Raw genomic sequence first — 20,911 nt, 5'->3', positions numbered from 1 at the left:
TTGGATACCAAGGGCAGCACATACTTGCCAGCTGCTGGCCCTTGTTGGCATCTCATTCACTTGTAGAGTAGGTACCAGGGGTATAGGCATTCTTTCTATTCTTTCTAGTGTGCAGAAGTTCTTCCCCATGGGTTTATCTACCAACTTCTTTTCTGACTACTAAGGCCAACATCAAAGACAGCTGTAACTCTTAATTGCACAGGAAGGCGCACAGCGAAGGCTGATTTCTACTATTTATCAAAGTAATTTGCGGTAAGTTCTGCATTCAGTGTGCTACATACATTTCATTATTCATCAGGACTGGAATGAGGATGGGGATGAGGCTCAGAAATCTGAAGTGTTTTGATTTGGGCCACACACCTGGTTAAGTGTTGGAGACAAGTATTCTTGTGAATCACATGTGAAACTTGTTTTTTTCCTGTCACAATCACCATTTTGTTATTCAGAAATTGACTATAATTTTATATTTGGGAACAGATACCAAAGAAATACTTAGAAAAAAATCTAGTGTTCTTGGAGAAAAGAAATTTGTGGTCTCTTTAAGTCCATGGCATAACATCAAATAAATTGAAGGTGAAGCTTATGCAACAAATCTTAGTGGTTCAATTTAATAATCTGTCTCCAGAGAGCCCTGTTTTTTTTTTTTTTTTAACCACTTCATAGGTAGTTCAGAATAATTTAAGATAGGTCCACTAGGCTTGGACTAGTTAATTGACAATCGGCTTAAGCTGCTATTAAATGTCTTAGGTGTCTTCATGAGAATTCTCTGTTGTTTTGAACATGGGTGTAGATATGGCCTAGCAGAAAACTATGTTTAGTTACAGGCTGGACAACCCTTTCAGGGAATGCAGAGTTTGAAAGGAAGCCAGCTAGGCAACTTCTTTGTTTTTAGCCATCTAAAATCCCTTTCATTGAAGGATAGAATTTATACAATTAAGCTTTTTATTCTCTTTTTATTAATGTATATTAACTATAAAGAATAATGGGTTTCATTGTAAAATTTCTTTCCTCCACTCTCTCTCCTACCCCCTCCCTCTTAACCTTCTTACCTCCCTTGATTTCTTCCTTACTTTCCTCCCTTCCCTCTCTGTTTCAGACAGTCTTACCACATATTCTAGGCTGACTTCAAACATCCTCACTTTTGCCTCCATCTTGTGATATGTCGAGTTCAGACTTGAGCCGCCTCTTTCATTCATTCTGGTATTTTTATTCATGCATGTAATAGTTTAACCATATTCTCTTTCTCTTACCCTTTGCTGTTTTCTCTCCCCAATCTGCTTAAGAGTTTCCCTTTACTAATCATGTCCTCTCTCTCCTTCTTCCCTCTTTCCTCTCACTATCTCATTCCCCCTAAAATAGTTTCCCAAAGACTTTGCTACCATTAGAATTGTTTAAGCAGCTTTGCAAAACAACACCTCTTTATTTAATGTAGCCTCAGTCTTTCCACTCCTAAAACTAGAGTGAGGCTGTGCAATTGTAACACAAATACATAATGCATGGCTATCTTTGGCATGCATTGTCGCCGAATGGTTTTCCCATTCTTCCGGGAAGTGGAACAGATACTGAAGAACGCATCTCTCTTTTCAGGACTATTTTACTTAAGTTACAATAACTTAGTTTTGACATGTTTAACATCATCTAAAATGGAAACACTACACAGATCCCTAGCAAGAGGAAGTTCATGAATTCATCGGGGAGCATGAATTATTTCCTAGGAGTTGTCGATGAGGTATCTTAATTGAATCCAGGTAATAAAGTCAAGATCTAGTCTGAAGATGTTTCCTTAATCAAAATTTCATTGCCACAGGAAGAGAATGCACCTTGAAAAGGACTTCATAGTAACATGCCAATAGTCCATAAACGTCTCTGCTAAAACTAGGGCAAATAGGAAAAAAAAAAAAAACCTTGAGGTTCATACACACGTTTTGAAACCAGTAATTCCTGAGGCCCTGCGTCACTGATATCCTTGTATAAGTACTTATGGTTTTGAACTGCATAGTGAGGTTAGTTGGCCTTGATTGATTTCTATGCCATAAAAAGGCCAGAAGCAGTGAACTCACAGACTTCCGGAGGACCTGAGTCACTGGGGAGGAGGTGAACTGGTATGATCCAGTCATTAGTAGTTCTAGGCTGGCTAAATCATTTTTGTGGTTGGCAAAGCCTTTGACTTATTCTGTGGTAGAATCATGTCTTCAAGGCATTCATTGAAAACTACATTGTACATACTACAAAATCAGTCATGCACTAACATAATAAAATAAATGAGCATCCTACGTAGATGACCCTGAATGTTGTAGGTCAGAACGCTAGAATGCTGGGGGCGTGAGATAGCATGAAAATTGTGGTTGCTTGGAGTGTTGCCTAAGAGCATCTGCAATGACTAAGCCAAAGGTGGTGATAGACCCAGAAAGAAGGGAGGAGACACTGTCAGTAAACTCTGCCTGTCTTCCTGTTTCATGTCAATCAAGGAGTCACCTGGGAAGTTTGGATTGGGACAGGGCTCAAGATTCTGTACTTCTGTCTGGCTCCCTCCTACCAACTACAAAATGGGTGCAGTTGGACCTTGGATTATTCTTAAGTCATCGAAGATTCTTTCATTATGGTTTCTGAAACAGCATGAAGCTAGAATCCTAGCTTTTGTATTTATTCTGCCACCTGTTAGCCTTATCACTTTAGGAAATGTCCTACCTTTGTGACATGGGGCATCAGATGAAGGCCTTCTCAGGTAGAGTCCCTGGGAGAAATAGAAGCTCTGAGTGCAGGGAAGCTGCTGGGCACTCCAGAAAGTATCGCCTCATCCTGCCGCATGGTTGGTAGAGTCCTGTTTGCCAACCGCTGACAGCTAGCTGGGAGCCCTGGCTATCTGTCTGACAGCCCATCCTCTCTCTCACAACTGGGCAATTGTCTGGAGAGAAAACTGAAGAGAGTCTGGGAGGCAATGGGGCTCTAAAGTGTGTCAGAAAGGGACTCTAATGTTTTGATGTTTTTGAAAATTAAGTGTCATTTTGTAGCACTTAAGCGTCATAAATAATTCTGTGAACCTAAGAGCACACAGCTTTCTGCCTTTCTGAGTTCTAGTTTTAAAAATCCATAAAATTGCTAAAGGGGCTTTTACTAGATCTCTCAAGGAACACAAAGCCCTTATATATGAAAGTTGTTTTTTGTTTGGTTTGTTGTTGTTGTTTTGTTTTTTGTTCTTTTTTTGCTATCTTTTCTTTTAGAAAAATGAGTTGAGGTGACTTACTATTCACTGGGAAAGCTCTAACATTAAGATGGAGAAACTGGTTTCCCGATGATAATGGTAAACTGAGGTGGGGATTATTAGGAGGTTGGATGCCATCAGGTAGGAGAGAGAGCACCTCTCTTGCAGAAGCTGAAAGCCGTTCAGCCCCTTCTCGCAGGCAGACCAGACCAGCAGACTCATCATTGCGCTGCTTGGCATTTGACTCTAATGAATTACAGGCTCTGATAATCTGTCATGGCAACATGATTGCCTTTGATTGCTTCTCATAAATTCTGATGGGAAGGATGCAGGCATAGGAGTCACTGCCTTCCATCTTACTTCTTTCCCACAGGAAATCTCCGAGATAAATTTCCATTTTCTTGTGGCAAAAAAATGAGGCATTCCACGGGCTCAGGGATCCACTTTGAAGGGAAGGGTGGCTTTGGGACACTTTATCCTTTGGCCACATTTCCTGTGTGTTTAATCATCTTAGCATTGTTGTTCAAGCCAACATTTTCTTCCCTTGCCATCCACTAATGACCCTACCAGCTCTTGACCAAATGTATCGCAAACTACAGGCTGTGCAGGTAACTGGTAATCTATGTCTAGGTAATGTAGGTTGTGTTTTTGTGTGCTTATGTGGTATGTGTTTGTAGGTTTGTGTGTCTGCTTGTATAGGCTGGAAGAAGCTGACATGCGCTGTCTTCAACAATCATGCTTTCCTTAGCTTTGGAGACAAGGTCTCTCGCCGAACCTGCAGTTCCTTAACTTGGCTAGATGAACTGACCAACAGGACCCTGGAATCCTCTTGGCTTTACTCACTCATCACTGGGAGTGTTTGTGTCTTGAGTCTTACACAGTTGCTGGGGATCCAAATCCGGTTCCTCATGCTTGTACAGCAAGCATTTTATTGACGGAGTCACCTGTACAGACCCTGAATGCATTATTTCTGAACACAGAACTAGGGATTTTTGTCTACCATATTGAAAAAAAAAAAAAACCCAATGATTTCTCTCTCATCGGAACTTTTAGGCCCCAGGAGGCTGACACTCACTTCAGATACTGCACTCCGTCAGGGGTGGCGGGTACGTTGTACCTTCTCATGTACTCATGCATCTCTGGGAAGCTCTGCCGCACGTAGTCCTCAGCACTGCTTTCCCGGACAGTTCCAAAACGGAAGCCTTGAGAAGGATGATGGAGCTACCAGGGAGAGAAAGAAAGGGCTCTAACAGGCTGCATTCATTAACTTACTTGTCTAAAACATTTCCATTTGCCATTATGAGTTAGAATTCAATGATGGAGCCCATTTTAAACATCTAAAGGCACTAGCATGCAAACAAAGTGCGCACACACAGACATTGGCATATGCTTGGTTGTACTCAAGCCTGTTCTGCCCTCAGAAGGAAATACATAGGAATGACAAACCGAGTGTACAGAACAGCTATTTTGCCCTATATTGAGAACCTAGTACCTTTTCCTCTTTTTTTCCAAGAATGTTACTATAGTTACATTGTGTGTGTGTGTGTGTGTATGAGTGGGTGGTTGGGGAGCACATTGGCCATGATGTACACGTGGCGATCAGGAGACAACTTGTAGGAGTCACAAGTTTCCTTTCACTGGGTGGGTCCTGGGACTTGAACTCAATTCATCATCTTGGTGGCAATCACCTTTATTTTAGTTATCTTGGTGGTTCCCTAATAGATAGAATTCTTGAGGCAATGCCCAAATAGGCATGTGCAAACAATACCATAGTGAGAATCAAATACTAAAACATATCTTTGTGATTAAAATTCAGTAGTTAAAACTGTACAAAAGGTAAGTTCAAGGTATCCTGGGATGAGACTATTCCTTGCCCAATGCTGTGAATACTTTGATTTCATGTTACTAATCCTGACGCTGTATTCCATGTTAAATATACTGAGCTTACTTCTGGTGTTGCTGTGCATTATTCTTTGTTTTTTAAGTAGTTGCAGAGTGCAGCGCTGAGTCTTGCTGTGTATTTTGTCAAATGGAACAGTGCCTGAGGCAGGCACAAGGGAGGAAGGGACAGCAGAGTAGAACCAGGAATGTCCTAGGTTTCCAGGATTCAAGACCTCACATGGAGGGGACAGCGCACCGAGCCCCCTGCTGAGACAGTCTTCACTGAGGAAAATAAAGATATGGCACAGCATGACATGGCATCTTCCTCAGTCAATTGCAGAGACACACTGATGTGGGACATAAAACATATATTCTGCCAAATAGAAGAAAGAGCTGGGATTGTGTCATATTATAAACATGTTCCTGTGTCAGCAGTAGTATAGAGGTGGTTCCTCTCCTCAACTGTTCCTGTAAGACCTTTCAGCGTCTGTGTTCTGCTTCATATTGACATATTTTCTTTACTGATAATGATCTGAAGTCCTGGAGATGGGGTCATGAATGGACTGTGTGGACTTTCTAAACCTCTTGAAATTTTAAACAACACTGCATATAAATATGCATTTGGAGCCAGGTGGTGGTGGCGCATGTCTTTAATCCCAGCACTCGGGAAGCAGAGGCAGGTGAATCTCTGTTAGTTTGAGGCCAGCAGGGTCTACAAGAGCTAGTTCTAGGACAGGCTTCAAAGCTACAGAGAAATCCTCTCTCAAAAAGCCAAAAGAAAAAAATGCTTTGAAATTGTCTTCTATGGAAGACAACAACACAGAATTCTTTTTAAAGAAAAATAATCAGGCTTTTAAGGTATTTATATCTCACACACTAAGAACTCGCTGACTATAGGAAAATTTGATATATTTGGAGATGAGTTAATTTTGACCCATACTTAAAAAATCTAATCATTACAACAGCTAAATAACCTATATGTCACATTTTTATGCAATGTTACCCAATGTATAAATTTTGTTTGTGAGATGTATTTAATAAAACAGGTGCTCTCACAGAAATAGAACATTTATGGGGCTTGACCCAAATTACCTGTGTTTGTATTTGTTTAAATACTATCATTTCTCAGTAGTATAATTTATTTAGTCATGGTTTGCTGAGTCCCTATAATGTACAACTCTCAAAGTCATATCTGTAACCTGAACTCTACATCACCTGGCTATTAACACTATTTCTTTGGATGCTCTGCTGTTGAGTATGACAGGATGACAGACCCTTGTGTCCACCATAGTTAACCCGCACACTGAACAAGCTCTAACATTTTCTGTCAATATAACCTTAATGAAGCACAGACAAGAGCAGCAACTACCACTGAGGGTTTATGCTGTACCTACACGGAACTGAGTCCTTCATAGGCTTTTACTGTTTACTGCTCATGGCTCTGTGGGCAGGAGCACTATTTCTCCTTTATTTAGATGACCAGTGTGCCGAAGCTCAGGGAAGTAACCAGTATAAAACAACTCGGAGGGAATGGACAGGGATGGGTTAGAACCCAGGTCTGTCTGATTTCAAGGCTGATGCTGTTATTTACCACATCACTCTGCCTTCCAGCTCCTGTGAACAACTGAAAGTTCACCTGGAGCAACCCAATAGCCCTCCCATCTCCCCCGTCTCTGTGTGTGTGTTCATGTGCATGTATGTGTGTGAGGGTGTGCATGAGGCTAGAGGTCAACATTGAATGTCTTCCTTAATCACTCTTCATCTTAGCTTCCGAGACATAATCTCTCACTGTGCCTGAAGCTCATTGAGTACACTCATTTGAATCGTCAGTGAGCCCTACAGATCCTCCGGTCTTTGTATCCCAGTTCTGGCACTGCAAATATTCGGCACTCTTCTTGATTTCTTGCTTGGAGGATCTAAATTCAGGTGCTCATGCTTATGAGGCAAACACTGTCTCAGCTCCTTGGCAGCTTTTTCTTTGTATTTTCTTGAGTGTGCAATCCCAGGCCAATCCTCACAATAGCTTCTGCTGCCCCACAACTTGAGCAAAGGTGTATCAACCTTTTCTCTATGTTATACCTGTTCATTTTTTAAGGCCCAGATCAAGATTCTCTATGTTGAGCCTTTGGAGTTTTTTCTTTCCCTATCTACTGCCACTTCTCATCAGCACTTACATTGGCTTCATGTGACCCTGGAAAAGCAGTAGATTTGAGGTTTTGAAAATGGAAAATTACTTATGTGGATGTTTCCGTGAAATCTAAGTTAGTCTGGCTAATAACATCTAAGTTAGCCAGACTAACTTAGATTTCACGGTAACATCCACTTCTCTAGTCCAAGTAGCCATGATCTCTGTCTCCTTCCAAAGCACTCATGGTCATCATAGAACTCAAATCTTGTCATGCTACTCTCTCCCTTAATGCTCATCCGTGACTCCTCACGCTCTTAGGGTAAAGCCCAGTGCCTACCTGGTTGAGCATAAGTTTGTTCCTAGACTCTTGCTTCTAGACTCATCTTCCCACTCAAGCAATTGATGCTTCAGCAGTTTCTTCAATTTAAAATTTCTCTTTCCCTTTTCTCTTTGACTCAAAACCATCGACTTCCTGCTTTATGGTAGCTCCTGAACATAGGCTTCCCTTTGCATGGAAGGACGTCTCCTATTCCCATACCTCCTTTGTCTAGATTATTCCTGCATGTCACATCCTCAAGGAAGCCTGCTGTAAGAACCTCCTAGTATACCTAAAGTTTAAAGTAGTTCTGATAATAGTTAAAACTGTTTGTTACAACTTCCTACTACATGTCCATGCCCATGAGAGCAGAACCGGAGTCTTTCCTATTCATGGATTTGAGTCTTTAACAGACATTAATTGCTGTCAATGTTGTCATTACCACCATCATCTAAAAACACACTGCTTGGTACAGAGGGGGTGTTGGAAGGTTTAGGGATAATAAGAGAAGCATCGTTATCAACAGGGAATCCTCTCGGGTTTTGTGCATGACAAGTTTCAAACTTTTGTCATTTGCTTTTCTTTAAAATCCGTTTCCTTTCATTGTTGCCTTCATGCTTTCAAAACAAGGCATCCTGTTTTCCTGTGTGATACTCTAATGGAAAATTACAGTGGGCTTCTCAGCAGCTATAGAATAATAGAGGTATAAATGAGATCTAAGAAGCGATTGATGCCTCCCCGTGGGTCAGTGTAGTCCGTCCTGTGCATAATTCAGACAGCCAGGGATTGAGGAAACTTGAGTCAGGGACAGAGGATAAAGATTTACAAAGAGTACAGCATTTGAGCTGCATTCCAGCCACCACCAGGCAGGCCCAGAGAGACAAACATTTCTTTTAAGATTCCACTAAATACTCCACCAGCTCACCCAATTCTGTTTCTATTGTACCAACCTCTTCTGGCCTTGGGGAAATAATCTAAGGTTAAACTATCTATTTGTGTGTGAGTTGTTCAGTGTTAATGGAATACTAAACTCTACCTGCAGCACACAGAGCCAGCGCCAGGCAGACATTTCCCAGGAAGGAGAGAAATGTCTCAAAACAAATGCGAATAGGCTCAGGGAATGAGCGTCTGTGTCCAAGGTGAGTATGAGGCTTCAGTTTAAAAGCAATCGCAATGAAGAGTGGTCCCTACAGTCTATGTGCACCCACCTGAGAGCAGTACTTAAGATTCTGAAAGGGAGGTAGCACTGGGCTTGGTACAGCACCTTCAACTCTGGGGGAAAGGGCCATTTTTAACTTTCCCAAATGAATGATGTTTGCTAAATTTTCTAGCTCTTCCCATATGACATTATTTTATACACTTAAACTTGAAGGATTCTATAATATTGAATTGGTTCAGAGGAGATTCTGTATGATCCAAACACTCTTTTTTATGATTTTACTGAGCTATACATTTTCCTCTGCTTTCCTCCCTGCCTCTCTCCTCCCGTTTAACACTCCATGGTCCCCATGTTCCCAATTTACTCAGGAGATCTTGTCTTTTACTACTTCCCATGTAGATTAGATCTATGTATATCTCTCTTAAGGTCCTCATTGTTGTATAGGTTCTCTGGGATTGTGATTTGTAGGCTGGTTTTTCTTTGCTTTTTGTTTAAAAACCACTTATGAGTGACTAATAAGATAATTGTCTTTCTGGGACTGGGTTACCTCACTCAATATGATGTTTTCTAGCTCCATTCATTTGCCCACAAATTTCAAGATGTAATTAATTTTCTCTACTGTGTGGTACTCCATTGTGTAAATGTACCATATTTTCTTTATCCATTCTTTGGTCGAGGGGCATTTAGGTTGTTTCCAGATTCTGGCTATGACAACAATGCTGCTATGAACATAGCTGAGCACATGTCCTTGTGATATGACTAACCATCCTTTGAATATATACCCCAAAGTGGTACTGCTGGGTCTTGAGGAAGGTTGTTTTCTAATTTTCTGAGAAATTGGCATACTGATATCCAAAGGGTCTGTACCAACTTGAACTCCCACCAGCAATGCAGGAGTGTTTACCCCTCAACCTCTCCAGCATAAGTTGTCATCGATGTTTATGGTCTTCGCCATTTTTACAGGTATAAGATGGAATCTCAGAGTTGTTTTGATTTACATTTCTCTGATGACTAAGGATGTTGAGCATTTCCTTAAGTGTCTTTCAGTCACTTTATATTCTCCTGTTCAGAGTTCTCTGTTTAGGTCTGTACTACATATTTTTTTTATTACATTATTGTTCTTTTGATGACCCATTTCTTGAGTTCTTTGTATATTTTGGAGATCAAATCTCTGTCTGATGTGGGCTTGGTAAAGATCTTTTCCCATTTTGTAGGCTCCTGTTTTGTCTTGTTGACCGTGTCCTTTGCTTCACAGAAGCTTTTCAATTTCAGGAGGTCCCATTTATTAATTGTTTCTCTCAGTGTCTGTGCTACTGGGGTTATATCTAGGAAGTGATCTCCTCTGCCAATGCATTCAAATGTACTTCCCACTTTCTCTTCTATGAGGTTCAGTGTGGCTGGCTTTATGTTGAAGTTTTTGATCCATTTGGACGTGAGTTTTGTGCATGGTGATAGATATGAATCTATTTTCATTCTTCTACATGTTGATATTCAGTTATGCCAGCACCATTTGTTAAATATGCTTTCTTTTTTCCATTTGAAAAGATTTTTCTTTGTCAAAAATCGTGTGTTTGAACGTGTGTGGATTAATATCCAGGTCTTCGATTTGGTTCCACTGGTCCTCCTGTCTGCTTTTATGCCAATATCAGGCTGTTTTCATTACTTTAGTTCTATAGTAGAGTTTGAAGTCAGGAATGGTGATGCCTCTAGACATTCCTTTATTGTAAAGCATTGTTTGGGATATCCTGGGTTTTTTGTTTTTCCATATAAAGTTGAGTATTGTTCTTTCAAGGTCTGTGATGAATTTTGCTGGGCATTGCATTGAATCTGTAGATTGCTTTTGGTAAGATTTCCATTTTTGCTATGTTAATTCTATCTACCCAAAAGCATGGGAGATATTTCCACTTCCTGGTGTCTTCTTCACTTTCTTTCTTCAAAGATTTAAAATTCTTGTCATACAAGTCCTCCACTTGTTTGGTTAGGTTTATTATGAGATATTTTATGCTATTTGTGGCTACTGTGAAGGATGATGTTTCTCTGATTTCTTTCTCAGCCCATTTATTATCTATGTAAAGGAGGGATACTAGGTATGATTTTTTTTGTTGGTTTTTTGAGACAGGATTTCTCTTTAGCTTTGGAGCCTGTCCTTGAACTAGCTCTTGTAAACCAGGTTGGCTTTGAACTCTGCCTGCCTCTGCCTCCAGAGTGCTACCACCACCCAGCTGATCTACATACTTTTATTATCCACAAATGCCTAAACTCATTATAGAGATTGTATCCACTGCCGTTTCTTAAAAATGAAGATTTTTATGCAATTCATTAGGTTTAGATTAGAATCTGTGATTTTTTTCTATCAACAACTTCACAGACAAGTCTTGGAAGAGCAATAATTTACTTCCAACATCGCTACAGAATGATGTTGTATTAGTTTAAATTTCTTCAGTGACAAGGAAGTCTCTTTTAGTCATATCTTTTGCATATGAAGTGTGACTTTGCATCCCCATCCGGTCAATTATCCTATTTATATATAAAATGACAGAAATAAAACAACATATGTATCAAGATTACTGTTTTCTTTTCTTTTTGTTTTTGGTACTTGGCAAACTTTACTAACATCATTGGCCATCAGAGAACTACAAATAAAATCAAATTTTTTTTAATCTCACCCCAACCATCAAGAGAGAATAAATACTAACAAGGATGGGAAAGGTTCCTGTAGACAGTGTTTGTGGTGATATAAGCTATTCCAGCCATGTACAATCAGTGTAGAGTAAAATAGAAGCAGCACATGACCCAGCTACCCCATCCTCAGAATTTCCCCTAAGGACTCCTTATTTTCTTTTAAACTTTTTTGTATTTATTCTTTGTGTCTTTCACATCATGCCTCCCGAGGCCATCCATTCCCCCACTCAGAATAAAAACAAAAAGAAAATTTAAAGAAAAAAGGAAAAAAAGATGGAGAAAAGGAAAATCTCATCATGGAAGCTGCAGCGTGACACAGGGAGTATGTGTTCATCATAAAGAATCATTGGTCTGGTCCAAAGTTCCTGATCTCTGCCACATCATCCATGCTGAACCCTCGCTAGGACTCTTCCTGGACGTTCTGTTGCTGCTCTTTGTCCTGGAGATCCTGTAGCCCTGGATCCGCAGGACAGACACCACTCCCATCCCATGCTCCAGAATTTCAGAGATGGGAAGGATGTTGTGCTGGGCTGAGCCAGGGTAGTTACTGGGTTGGTCAATCTGGTAGCTCTCCCCTGTGTTCACCATCAGGGTGATCTCTCTAGCATTACCTTGACTAGCTTACCCCTTGGAGAGAGATGAGCAAGGAGCTGGGCCAGTTGTCCTGCTTTCATGCCCTCAAGGTTGGTTCTCCTAAACCTATACTTTCAGGGCTAGCTGTACTATGTCCAGGTGAGGAGTAGAGGCACTCTCCCTACTGCTGCAGCTGATGAGGGGCAGGAACAGCTCTCCCACTCCTAGGACCTCAGAGCTAACTCTTCCACTTGCCTCAGGCATTGATGGGCAAGCTGGGGAGGGCATCTTTCCTCCACCCATGATGCCACATGAGTAATGGGACAGCTCTCTCATGTTCACAGCTTGTGAACAGCTTGTGGAGGCTCACCTCCACCTCCACAAATAGGGTCATCTCTACTGTGCCACCCAGGTGAGGTACAGTCTACTCTCCCTGAGTGCTGCAGCTGGCAAGGGAGAAGGCCAGCTCACTCATTTGTCATAGACAGTAAGGGGTGATAGGTAAGGTGGTACATCTCTCCCCCACCTACACCACCACATGACAGATGAGTAGTGGAGATGACTCTCCCGTGCTCACAACTTTGGGGCTAGTTCACCCACACCGTTTGTCTCTTTTGTGCTTCCTAGGTGAGGTGCAGGGCCAGTTCTCCAACCTGCCTCAGGTGTGGATGGGTGGGGGTATTTAACCCCCATCCATGTAGCCACAAGACAGGTGAATAATGGGGGCAGCTCTCCCTTACAACTTTGGGGCTGACTCACCCATACTTTTGCCAACAAGTTTGGCTCTATTGTGCTGCTCAGGTGAGATGCAGGGCCTGTTCTCCTGACACCTGTAGCTGACGGGGGACAGGGACAACTCTTCTGCTCTTACCTGCCTCAGGCATTGATGGACTACAGGGGGCAGAGATTGCTATTTTCATGATTTATTATTGTGTCTGAGTAGTTGAGATGCAGGCAAATTTAGCACAGTACCTAAGACTTGCTCAAGGGAATAAGGCTGGATTTGACTCCAGCTCTGATTTGGAGCTCATATTTGCCCTTATGTAGGCGCCTGTCTGTGTTTACGTGTGTATTAGTGCTCAAGTTTTTTTTTTTTTTTTTGTGAAAAGTGAAATGACACATAACTAATTGTGCTACAATTTTTTTTTTTTTTTGGTTTTTTGAGACAGGGTTTCTTTGTGGTTTTTGAGCCTGTCCTGGAACTAGCTCTTGTATAGCAGGCTAGTCTCGAACTCACAGAGATCTGCCTGCCTCTGCCTCCCAAGTGCTGGGATTAAAGGCGTGCGCCACCACCGCCCGGCTTGTGCTACAATTTTAAAATCATGTGTTTTTTTATGGTTTTGGTTTTATGACATACATTTCAAATGAAGGGCAGCTGTCTACTAAGCAGGGCCCTGGTGATAATTACGCAGGTACAGGAACACACTAAGGCTGTTTCTGACAAATCAGGATGCATATTCATTCCTGCTACATGGTCTGAACTAGAATACAGAAAAATGAGGCAAAAAGTATTGTTTCTGAGCCCTTTTTAGTGCTTTCCTAATGCAAATGCAAATGCTTCTTATTATCCCGTTTTCTTTTATGTATTGTTTGTATTTTCTTCACAAAAGCTGTTTTCTCCATTTAGAGGTAATCTGTCACTGTCTCTCCCTTCACCTTCAGTCCAAAGCCCCTTTGGTTAGGTCAACTTACCTCTAGACACCAACATTCTTTGGCATGACATCACATTTAATTTTAATGAGTCTTAGCTCAGGTCCTTCTGACAACTTGAGTTATTGCATCAGGTCCATGACTAGACTAAAGGGGAGCAAACTGTGGCCCATGGGGCCACATCTGGTCTACCACCTGTTTTCATAAATCATCCAATTAAAAAAAAAGGTTTATTGCATCACAGAAAGCCCATTCATTTACAGACCATCTACAGCTGCTTCTGTGTTATGACATTAGAGCCAAGAAGGTATGAAGTAGACCTGCTGACCATAAATCCTGAGATCTTTACTATCTGCCCCTCCAAGGAGACACTGTGAAGTCTGACTCTCTCACTCACATGTTTCCAACTTTCCTCCAGTCTGTTCCCAAATCTCAGTAGCCACTTAGAGAGAACCACAGTTTCAGGGCAGTGAGCAGAGATAGGTGTGATGAACCACGGCAGGCTTCTATGCACTACTAATGTATGTGGGCTTTGTGTGATGGGATCATACTCTCATTGTGGGTACTGATCTTCCAGGTCAAGGTCTCCATGACTACAGTCCTTTGTTTCTTCCTATGGCCAGTTACGGCACAATTATAGAATTTGAAGCTGAAGCAACAGGGCAGGAAAATTTGCATCCTACCCCATGGGCAGGTGTGTTGGGGACAGCCACCACAGGTCTGAGTTTATGGGAAGAGGCCAGTGACACACCTCCTTACACAAGCTGGGTATTTGTTCATTTTATCTTTCTTTTGATTTCCCTCTGTTCCTTAGTCTTTTGGCCGTATGTCTTTTATCTCATATATGCTGGAGTTACTTATTATTTCTGTTATTTTAACAATAATAATAGCTAATGATTATTTGATATTTCATTCCAGCAATGATCCAAGATCTTAAATTCATCACTTTGTTTAACCCTTATAATGCATATAGTCATTGCCCCTATTTTAAAGAGGAAGGAAGCATCTTAGCATCTGAAGCATTGCATGCTTAAACAGTTTGACCAAGGCCATACATCCAGAAAACATCAGATCAAGGAAATGAACCCAGGAACCCAAGAACTTGCACTATCCATCTCTTGTTCCTTTATCTCTGGTACATATTATTGCCAGTGTATTATTTCCTATTTTTCTTTAGGACATGGTTTCTTTTAGAGAGATTCCTCGGAGAAGCTATAGATAAGGTACACACTCCACAAACATAATGATCAGTTTCAGCCAAGTACTAGTGGCAGCTTACAAGAACAAGACAAAGTGCTGATACCCTTGGAACGCTCAAATAAGATGTTTATCACAGATATAGCAGCAACGGCAATATCTCGAGTGTGCTACTTACAAAAGGCAACTGTGCATATTATCCATTCATGAGACACAAGAAACCTTATGGTACCAGTGTTCTGATCATAAAAGATAGATAGATCCTCCAAGCCTCCTAAGATATTCATCGTGGGTCCTGTGATGTTCAAAGACATGTGTTCAATACCCAACAGTCTTGGCAGGACATGTAGAACTGAACACATCACTTATATCCTTAGAAACAAATTTCCTAATCCTTGCACTACACGTTTTCACACACATTTCTATTGCTGTACTGGGCATCTTAACACTTATTTATTTATTTGTTCTACTTGCTTTACATATGGGTGAAAGCTAGAAATCAGTTAGAAGGAAGATGTTAAAGTTTCTTAACTGTAACAGTAAGAAGTCCAGGCTAATGGGAAGATGAGAAGCTGACATGTTAGAGATCATTTAACCTGTTTACTTATTTTTATTGATGACAATGCATGTGCCGTCTACTGATTTAGCACTCTACGTGTATTAAGCAAACTGATAATGCCTAAATGTGGGTTATGTAATTGAAAGCACAGAGCAGCAACTGTAAATACAAAATACCTGTTATCATCTTCAGCTTTCACACGATAGACCAAGGTTTTAGTCTAAACAATACTCCCAATAGAAGTCACTCAATAAGCTTAAATTTTAAACTTCGTCTGATTCCAGAGGCTCTCAGTCTGCACATTGTACTGTACTACTTCTTCATCTAGGCACATTTAGGCCCATAATGAGAAAATCAAAAGTGAGTTCCTTCATGACATACAAGTAATGCAGAAGAAACCAGAAAATAGCCCCGACTCTGATTCCAATATTATGTCATCTCCCCATGTCAATATGGCTGATAAAATAACCATTCTTTATACAACCACATATCCTCATCTGCTGTTTATGAGACTACAAATTTCTGGTCTTTATTCCATCCTCTAAGGAATAATTTCCTGAATTAAAGTTGCTGAGCAACTACTACAGAATACCACAGTGGGACCCATTTACAGAGCTTCTAGAGGTCTTAGTGCCTTTCTGTTTCATTAATAGCAATGCAATAGTGAAGCTCATATATTGTCATGGTCTCCAACTTACATATGTGCGTTTAGACACCTCAGAGAGAAGCCAGAGCGCTGCAGGATTTCTGCAGAGCAATCATTGCTATTCTGCTACAGTACTTCTGCACTTCTTTGTTTGCCACCCTTCTGTCATGCAAGACACTCTGCTTTCCCTCTTCTCTGTTCCTGGCTCCAACACCTCCTCTTCTGTTCATCTGACACAGCCTATCTTTTTCAGTCCAATGAGCCTCTTTCTATTGTCTTACTGAAAAAATCTCCCTCAAACTGCACTTAAAACTGGCATATAGACCAAAGGAACAGAATAAAGAGCCCAGAAATAAATCCATGGATTACAGCCAATCAGTTTTCAACAAAGGTGCCAGGGATGCACAATAGGGAAAAGGACAATCTCCTTAATAAATGGGGTTGGGGAGGCGGGGTATATGTATATGCAGAAGACTGAAATTAGATTAGTATTTCATTGCATACAAAATTATCTCTACATGGATGAAATACTTAAAAATGTAACTCTTCAAACTATGAGTGTACTACAAGAAAATATAGAGGACATGCTATTTAACACTCACTCAGTTAATGATATTTTTAGGATTTTTATTTGTTTTTTTTAAAAAATATTTTACATGTACAAGTATTTGCTTTACTGTACTATGCATGACATGCGTGCAGTACTCAGAGAGGCCAGAAGTGGGTGTTGGAGCCCCTAAGATTGGAGTTACAGGTGGTTGTTATACCATGTGGGTGTTGGGAATTGAATATGAGTCCTCTGGAAGAGAAGTTAGTACTCTTAACTGCCGAACTATCTCCGGCCCCAATGATTCTTAAACATAGAACCTCCAAAGTACAGGCAACCACTAAGGTATATGTGCCACTATCACATCCATAGGGTTATAGTGCCATGCTGGTCATTGTTGTGGTTTGTGGGCATCACAGCTGGGTAGGATTGTTGATTGCTTTTCTCCTTTGGAAGCTTGTGTGTATCTTCTGGTCCCAAGAAAACTAGTCCTCAGGGTGGGAGTGTTCAAGTCAGTTCCAGTTCAGGAGTCTCTGGGCTTTCTTTCTGAAGCGTAAGTCCCTTTGACCTCTGGGACGTAACAGCTTTCTCTCTGGACTTAAGGTGTGCTTGACAAGAGGGATACCATGTCTAATACTGGAAACCTAAATAACTACTCAGTACTAGTGATGCCATGGTTATTGGAGGAGAACCTTCTGGCACTAATTTACTAAACCAGCATAAACTCTAACAACGATCTATAAACATTTGCCCGTATATCTACAGATCTGTGTAGTCTTCACCTTTCATTAAGGAAACTTCTCTTTGCAACAGACAGTGGCCGCTACAGAAAACCACAACCAATCAAACTGCAGAACCTAGTCCCAAGGGATACATCTATAATATACTCCTATATCTAAAGCTCAGACAGTCTTGTGGAAGACGGCTTGGGGGTTGTAAGAGCCAGAGGATCAGGAACTCTGCTGTTTGACTGTGTCTCCTAGCAATATCAGAAGCTACACCCATAAAGCCTTACCAACATGACTGCCCAAACTTGAGTGAGCTGAACAGGGAGGACAACAACAAACATGTCAAACTGCAGGGGGAAAATCCCACAATCCTCAGTTCCACACAAAGAACTATAGGCGGCTGAGCAGGGTGTAGGAGCTGAGGCCCTCTCCAGGGAAAAGTACACCCACTGGTTATCCAGTGCCTGTCAGCCCTGAAAACACACACACAAACAACATTATATGTACTTAACAGATTATATTTAGGAGAATATACATATATACACATACATATACATATCCAATAACAATAAAAAGAGAGGCCATACATTTGAAGTACAAAAGGGAGGGGGGCAAATAGGAGGATTTTGAGAGAGGAAAGTAAGAGAGAAACATTATAATTAAACTACAAGTTCAGGAATAAACAAAAACATTAATAAAATGTACAGGCAAAAGCAGTAAAACCCGGATTACTCTTAGGGATGATGAGGGAGGGGGACTTGATGGGGGAGGGGGAGGGAAATGGGTGGCGGGGAGAAGGCAGAAATCTTTAATAAAAAAAAAAAAAGCAGTAAAACCAAAGATGGGGTTATGGTAAACTAAATACAGGAAGGGAAGAACCAACAGTAGGAGAAATTACAGGTGGGGAGGAAACATTTGCAGCCATACATCATAAGAGGTTGATGTATAAAATTTGATAGGAAGAATTAACGAAACAGTCAGAAAATCAATGCTATTGTTAAAATGATCACAAAGACTGTAAAGGACATTTATCAAAAGAGACATACAAATGGCCAAGAGGCACAAGAAGAATATTCAATATCATTAATAATCAGGGAAGTGTAAGTCAAAAATCACAATGAGGTATGACTTCACTGCTGTTAGCATGGCTGATATCAAATAGGCAAAAGAGTAAAAAGTGCCGGAGAGAATGTGGCATGAAGAGAACCCGTCTATACTTTGACAGAAATGAAACTGAATATGGAAAACAGTTTGGAGCCTCCTCAAAGAACTAAGAGCTACCATGTAATCAAACAATCCCACTACCAAGTACATATCCAAAGAAAATGAAATCATCATGTGGAGTCAGCCTGAGTGTCACACATTCTCACTCATCTACCCAGTGACGACACTTAGGCTGATTCCACATTATCTGTAAACTGGCTAATTAAAGGAGTTTGGCCAATACACTTGTAGCCAATGGCCCACTGTGGAATCTTAATCAGCCCCTAACAACCAGGTGGTACTAGCAGCTACCATTTCTTGTGCTGATTGCGTGCTTGGCCCTTCACTTATTATCCCTCTCAGGTTCAGAGGAAACTCCAGTTCCCCAAAGGAATTGTCCAAAAGGCAGTCCGTATATCTAGAAATGAGCTCAACCTGTACTATAGGAAGATTTCTGGTTAGATGAAAGCCAGCGTCCCTCAGGAGCTTGGGAGACAGGTTCCTATCTGCCAAAAGGAGTCGTTTCCATTATTACAGGCAGAAGGACACATGGCTCTTCATGGACATGTAACTGTGGTTGCCTATCAGCACATGCTAGACCCCAGGCCCCTTCAGTATCACAAGTACTTGTTGTAAGTTTCAAGGCCCCCATTCCAGTCTTCTGACCCTTCCCTCTCCCCAGTTACCCACTCTTCTTTACACCCCGCCCCTCTGCACGATTCTCACTCTGCTTTCTCTTCTCTATCACTGCCATCCCCCTCCTCCCACAGAGAATCCTGGCCGTATCCAGTCTGCTGACCATGCTCAGTCTTCTTTCTCTCTCTGCTCTGGACTCTTCCGGATGCCTCTGGATATTCTGGTTCTGTTTCCCCCTGCCCCTCTCTCTCACTCTCTCAATAAAAACCTTCCTTTTCACCATATCACTGAGAGCTTATCTGGAGTGATCAGGTCTGTAGTTTCTTTACTCTATCTCCCTGCCCAATAAAATCTCACTTCAGCCTGACATGACCCTGTCAGCTCAGTTTTGTGAATAACGTGAGTTCAGTGATGGCCAAAATGAAGCTCAGAGATGTGAAATAACTTTCCAGACACTTTGGCCCATATACTCAAGTGACCATACACACACATTTAAGCTGGTTCCAAGCCCCAACTATCATATGAGATGATGTCATACTTGGTATTTTCAAAGATAATATAACCATAACGCAATCACTAGAGAGTCATAAATCCTTTAAACATGGGATTCTAGGGTAAATGGAAGAATTGAGTTGTGTGTCAGGTAAAGTGGGCCCAGAGACAAGGCTCTGAAGTTAGAGAGCTCCCACAGGGAGATGTCTTTAAGCTTCAGGTGCCAGAATAACCCTAGCTTTTTGTTTACGTAAGTGGCTGACAGTACAGCCAAATTTCAAGGTGAAAAATGACCTGTGGGCTGTGGTACTCAAGCTTGAGTCATTGCCCGTCACCATCGGTGTACTGTAGCCTGTGGCCTGAGCAGGCAGGGAGGTCCTTGCTGAACCTAGAGTCAGCAATTCTGGGCTGATTAAATGCAAATGAATGGAAGCAGCTATAAATTTACCCCGAGTCTCATGATGTAAGTCTTTTGGCACAAGTCTACCCACATCCTTATGGTTTTTATTTCATTATATAGCTCAGAAGAATTAAATATCAAAGCATGTCCAATTTGGCCTTCATTCAAGGTGGGTTGGATGTAAAATAACCAATAGAAGTTCAGCAAATCCCTCAGCAGAGACCCTAGGAAATCAGCCTGGGAGCAAGGCTGCTTCAGTCGAACTTCAGTCAGACAGAAAGACGAAATGCTGGGCAATGGTTAGAAGAGATGGATTTGCTTGTACTCCATTCCTCTCCTAGGGTAGCCCCTAGAGTGAGAGACTGAATCCCATAATTTCATTTTCCATGACTGAAAAGTCTCGGCCCATGGAGTTAGCAGTGGAATTACTATGATGGAGGGACTCTCAAAGACTCAGGCATCTGCTCTGAAAGAAGGAATTTAGGAGGGAACGCCTGCTCCTCTTTCCCCTTCCTCCTCAGAACAGCCTGCCAGTCAGGGTCTTGCCAGTGTTTTCACTGGAGGCTACCTTGCAGTTTATGACTGGCCTAGTGTTTGCTTAGCTTTTCTCTTCAGCACATTTGCCTCAGCTAAATGAATCACAAGAGCCGTACAAGTAGCATTTTGCTTTGTGAGTCAAGCATCAGAGGGCAGCAGCCAGTTGAATTAAATGGCATTGGCTTTCCCCTGCTTCTGCAAGTCTGAGTAAATGTTCATGTATAATAAAAAGTTGCAGTGATTCATAATGTTTGCAGTTGGGGAAGGGGAATGAGGAGTAAGCAATTTCCTTAAGGTTGGACCATGGAGGGGAGCCTTGTCGTGTATACACTTAACATTTGCGCTTGCACGAAGCCTCTCTGCACATAAACTGAG

General features: G+C 41.4%; 1 protein-coding gene across 1 annotated transcript in view; it reads right to left on the bottom strand.

The window, feature by feature from the left end:
* Grin3a (glutamate ionotropic receptor NMDA type subunit 3A) overlaps nucleotides 1-20,911 on the bottom strand; it is a 180,164-nt gene that overhangs the window by 51,424 nt on the left and 107,829 nt on the right. Inside the window, exon 4 of the mRNA XM_057791100.1 lies at nucleotides 4,278-4,423. Coding sequence (XP_057647083.1) covers nucleotides 4,278-4,423 — 146 coding nt within the window. The remainder of the gene's footprint in view (nucleotides 1-4,277; nucleotides 4,424-20,911) is intronic.

The sequence above is a fragment of the Chionomys nivalis genome, chromosome 16, assembly GCF_950005125.1.
Source record: "Chionomys nivalis chromosome 16, mChiNiv1.1, whole genome shotgun sequence".
Classification (NCBI taxonomy): Eukaryota; Metazoa; Chordata; class Mammalia; order Rodentia; family Cricetidae; genus Chionomys; species Chionomys nivalis.
This window is presented reverse-complemented; position numbering and strand designations above follow the sequence as displayed.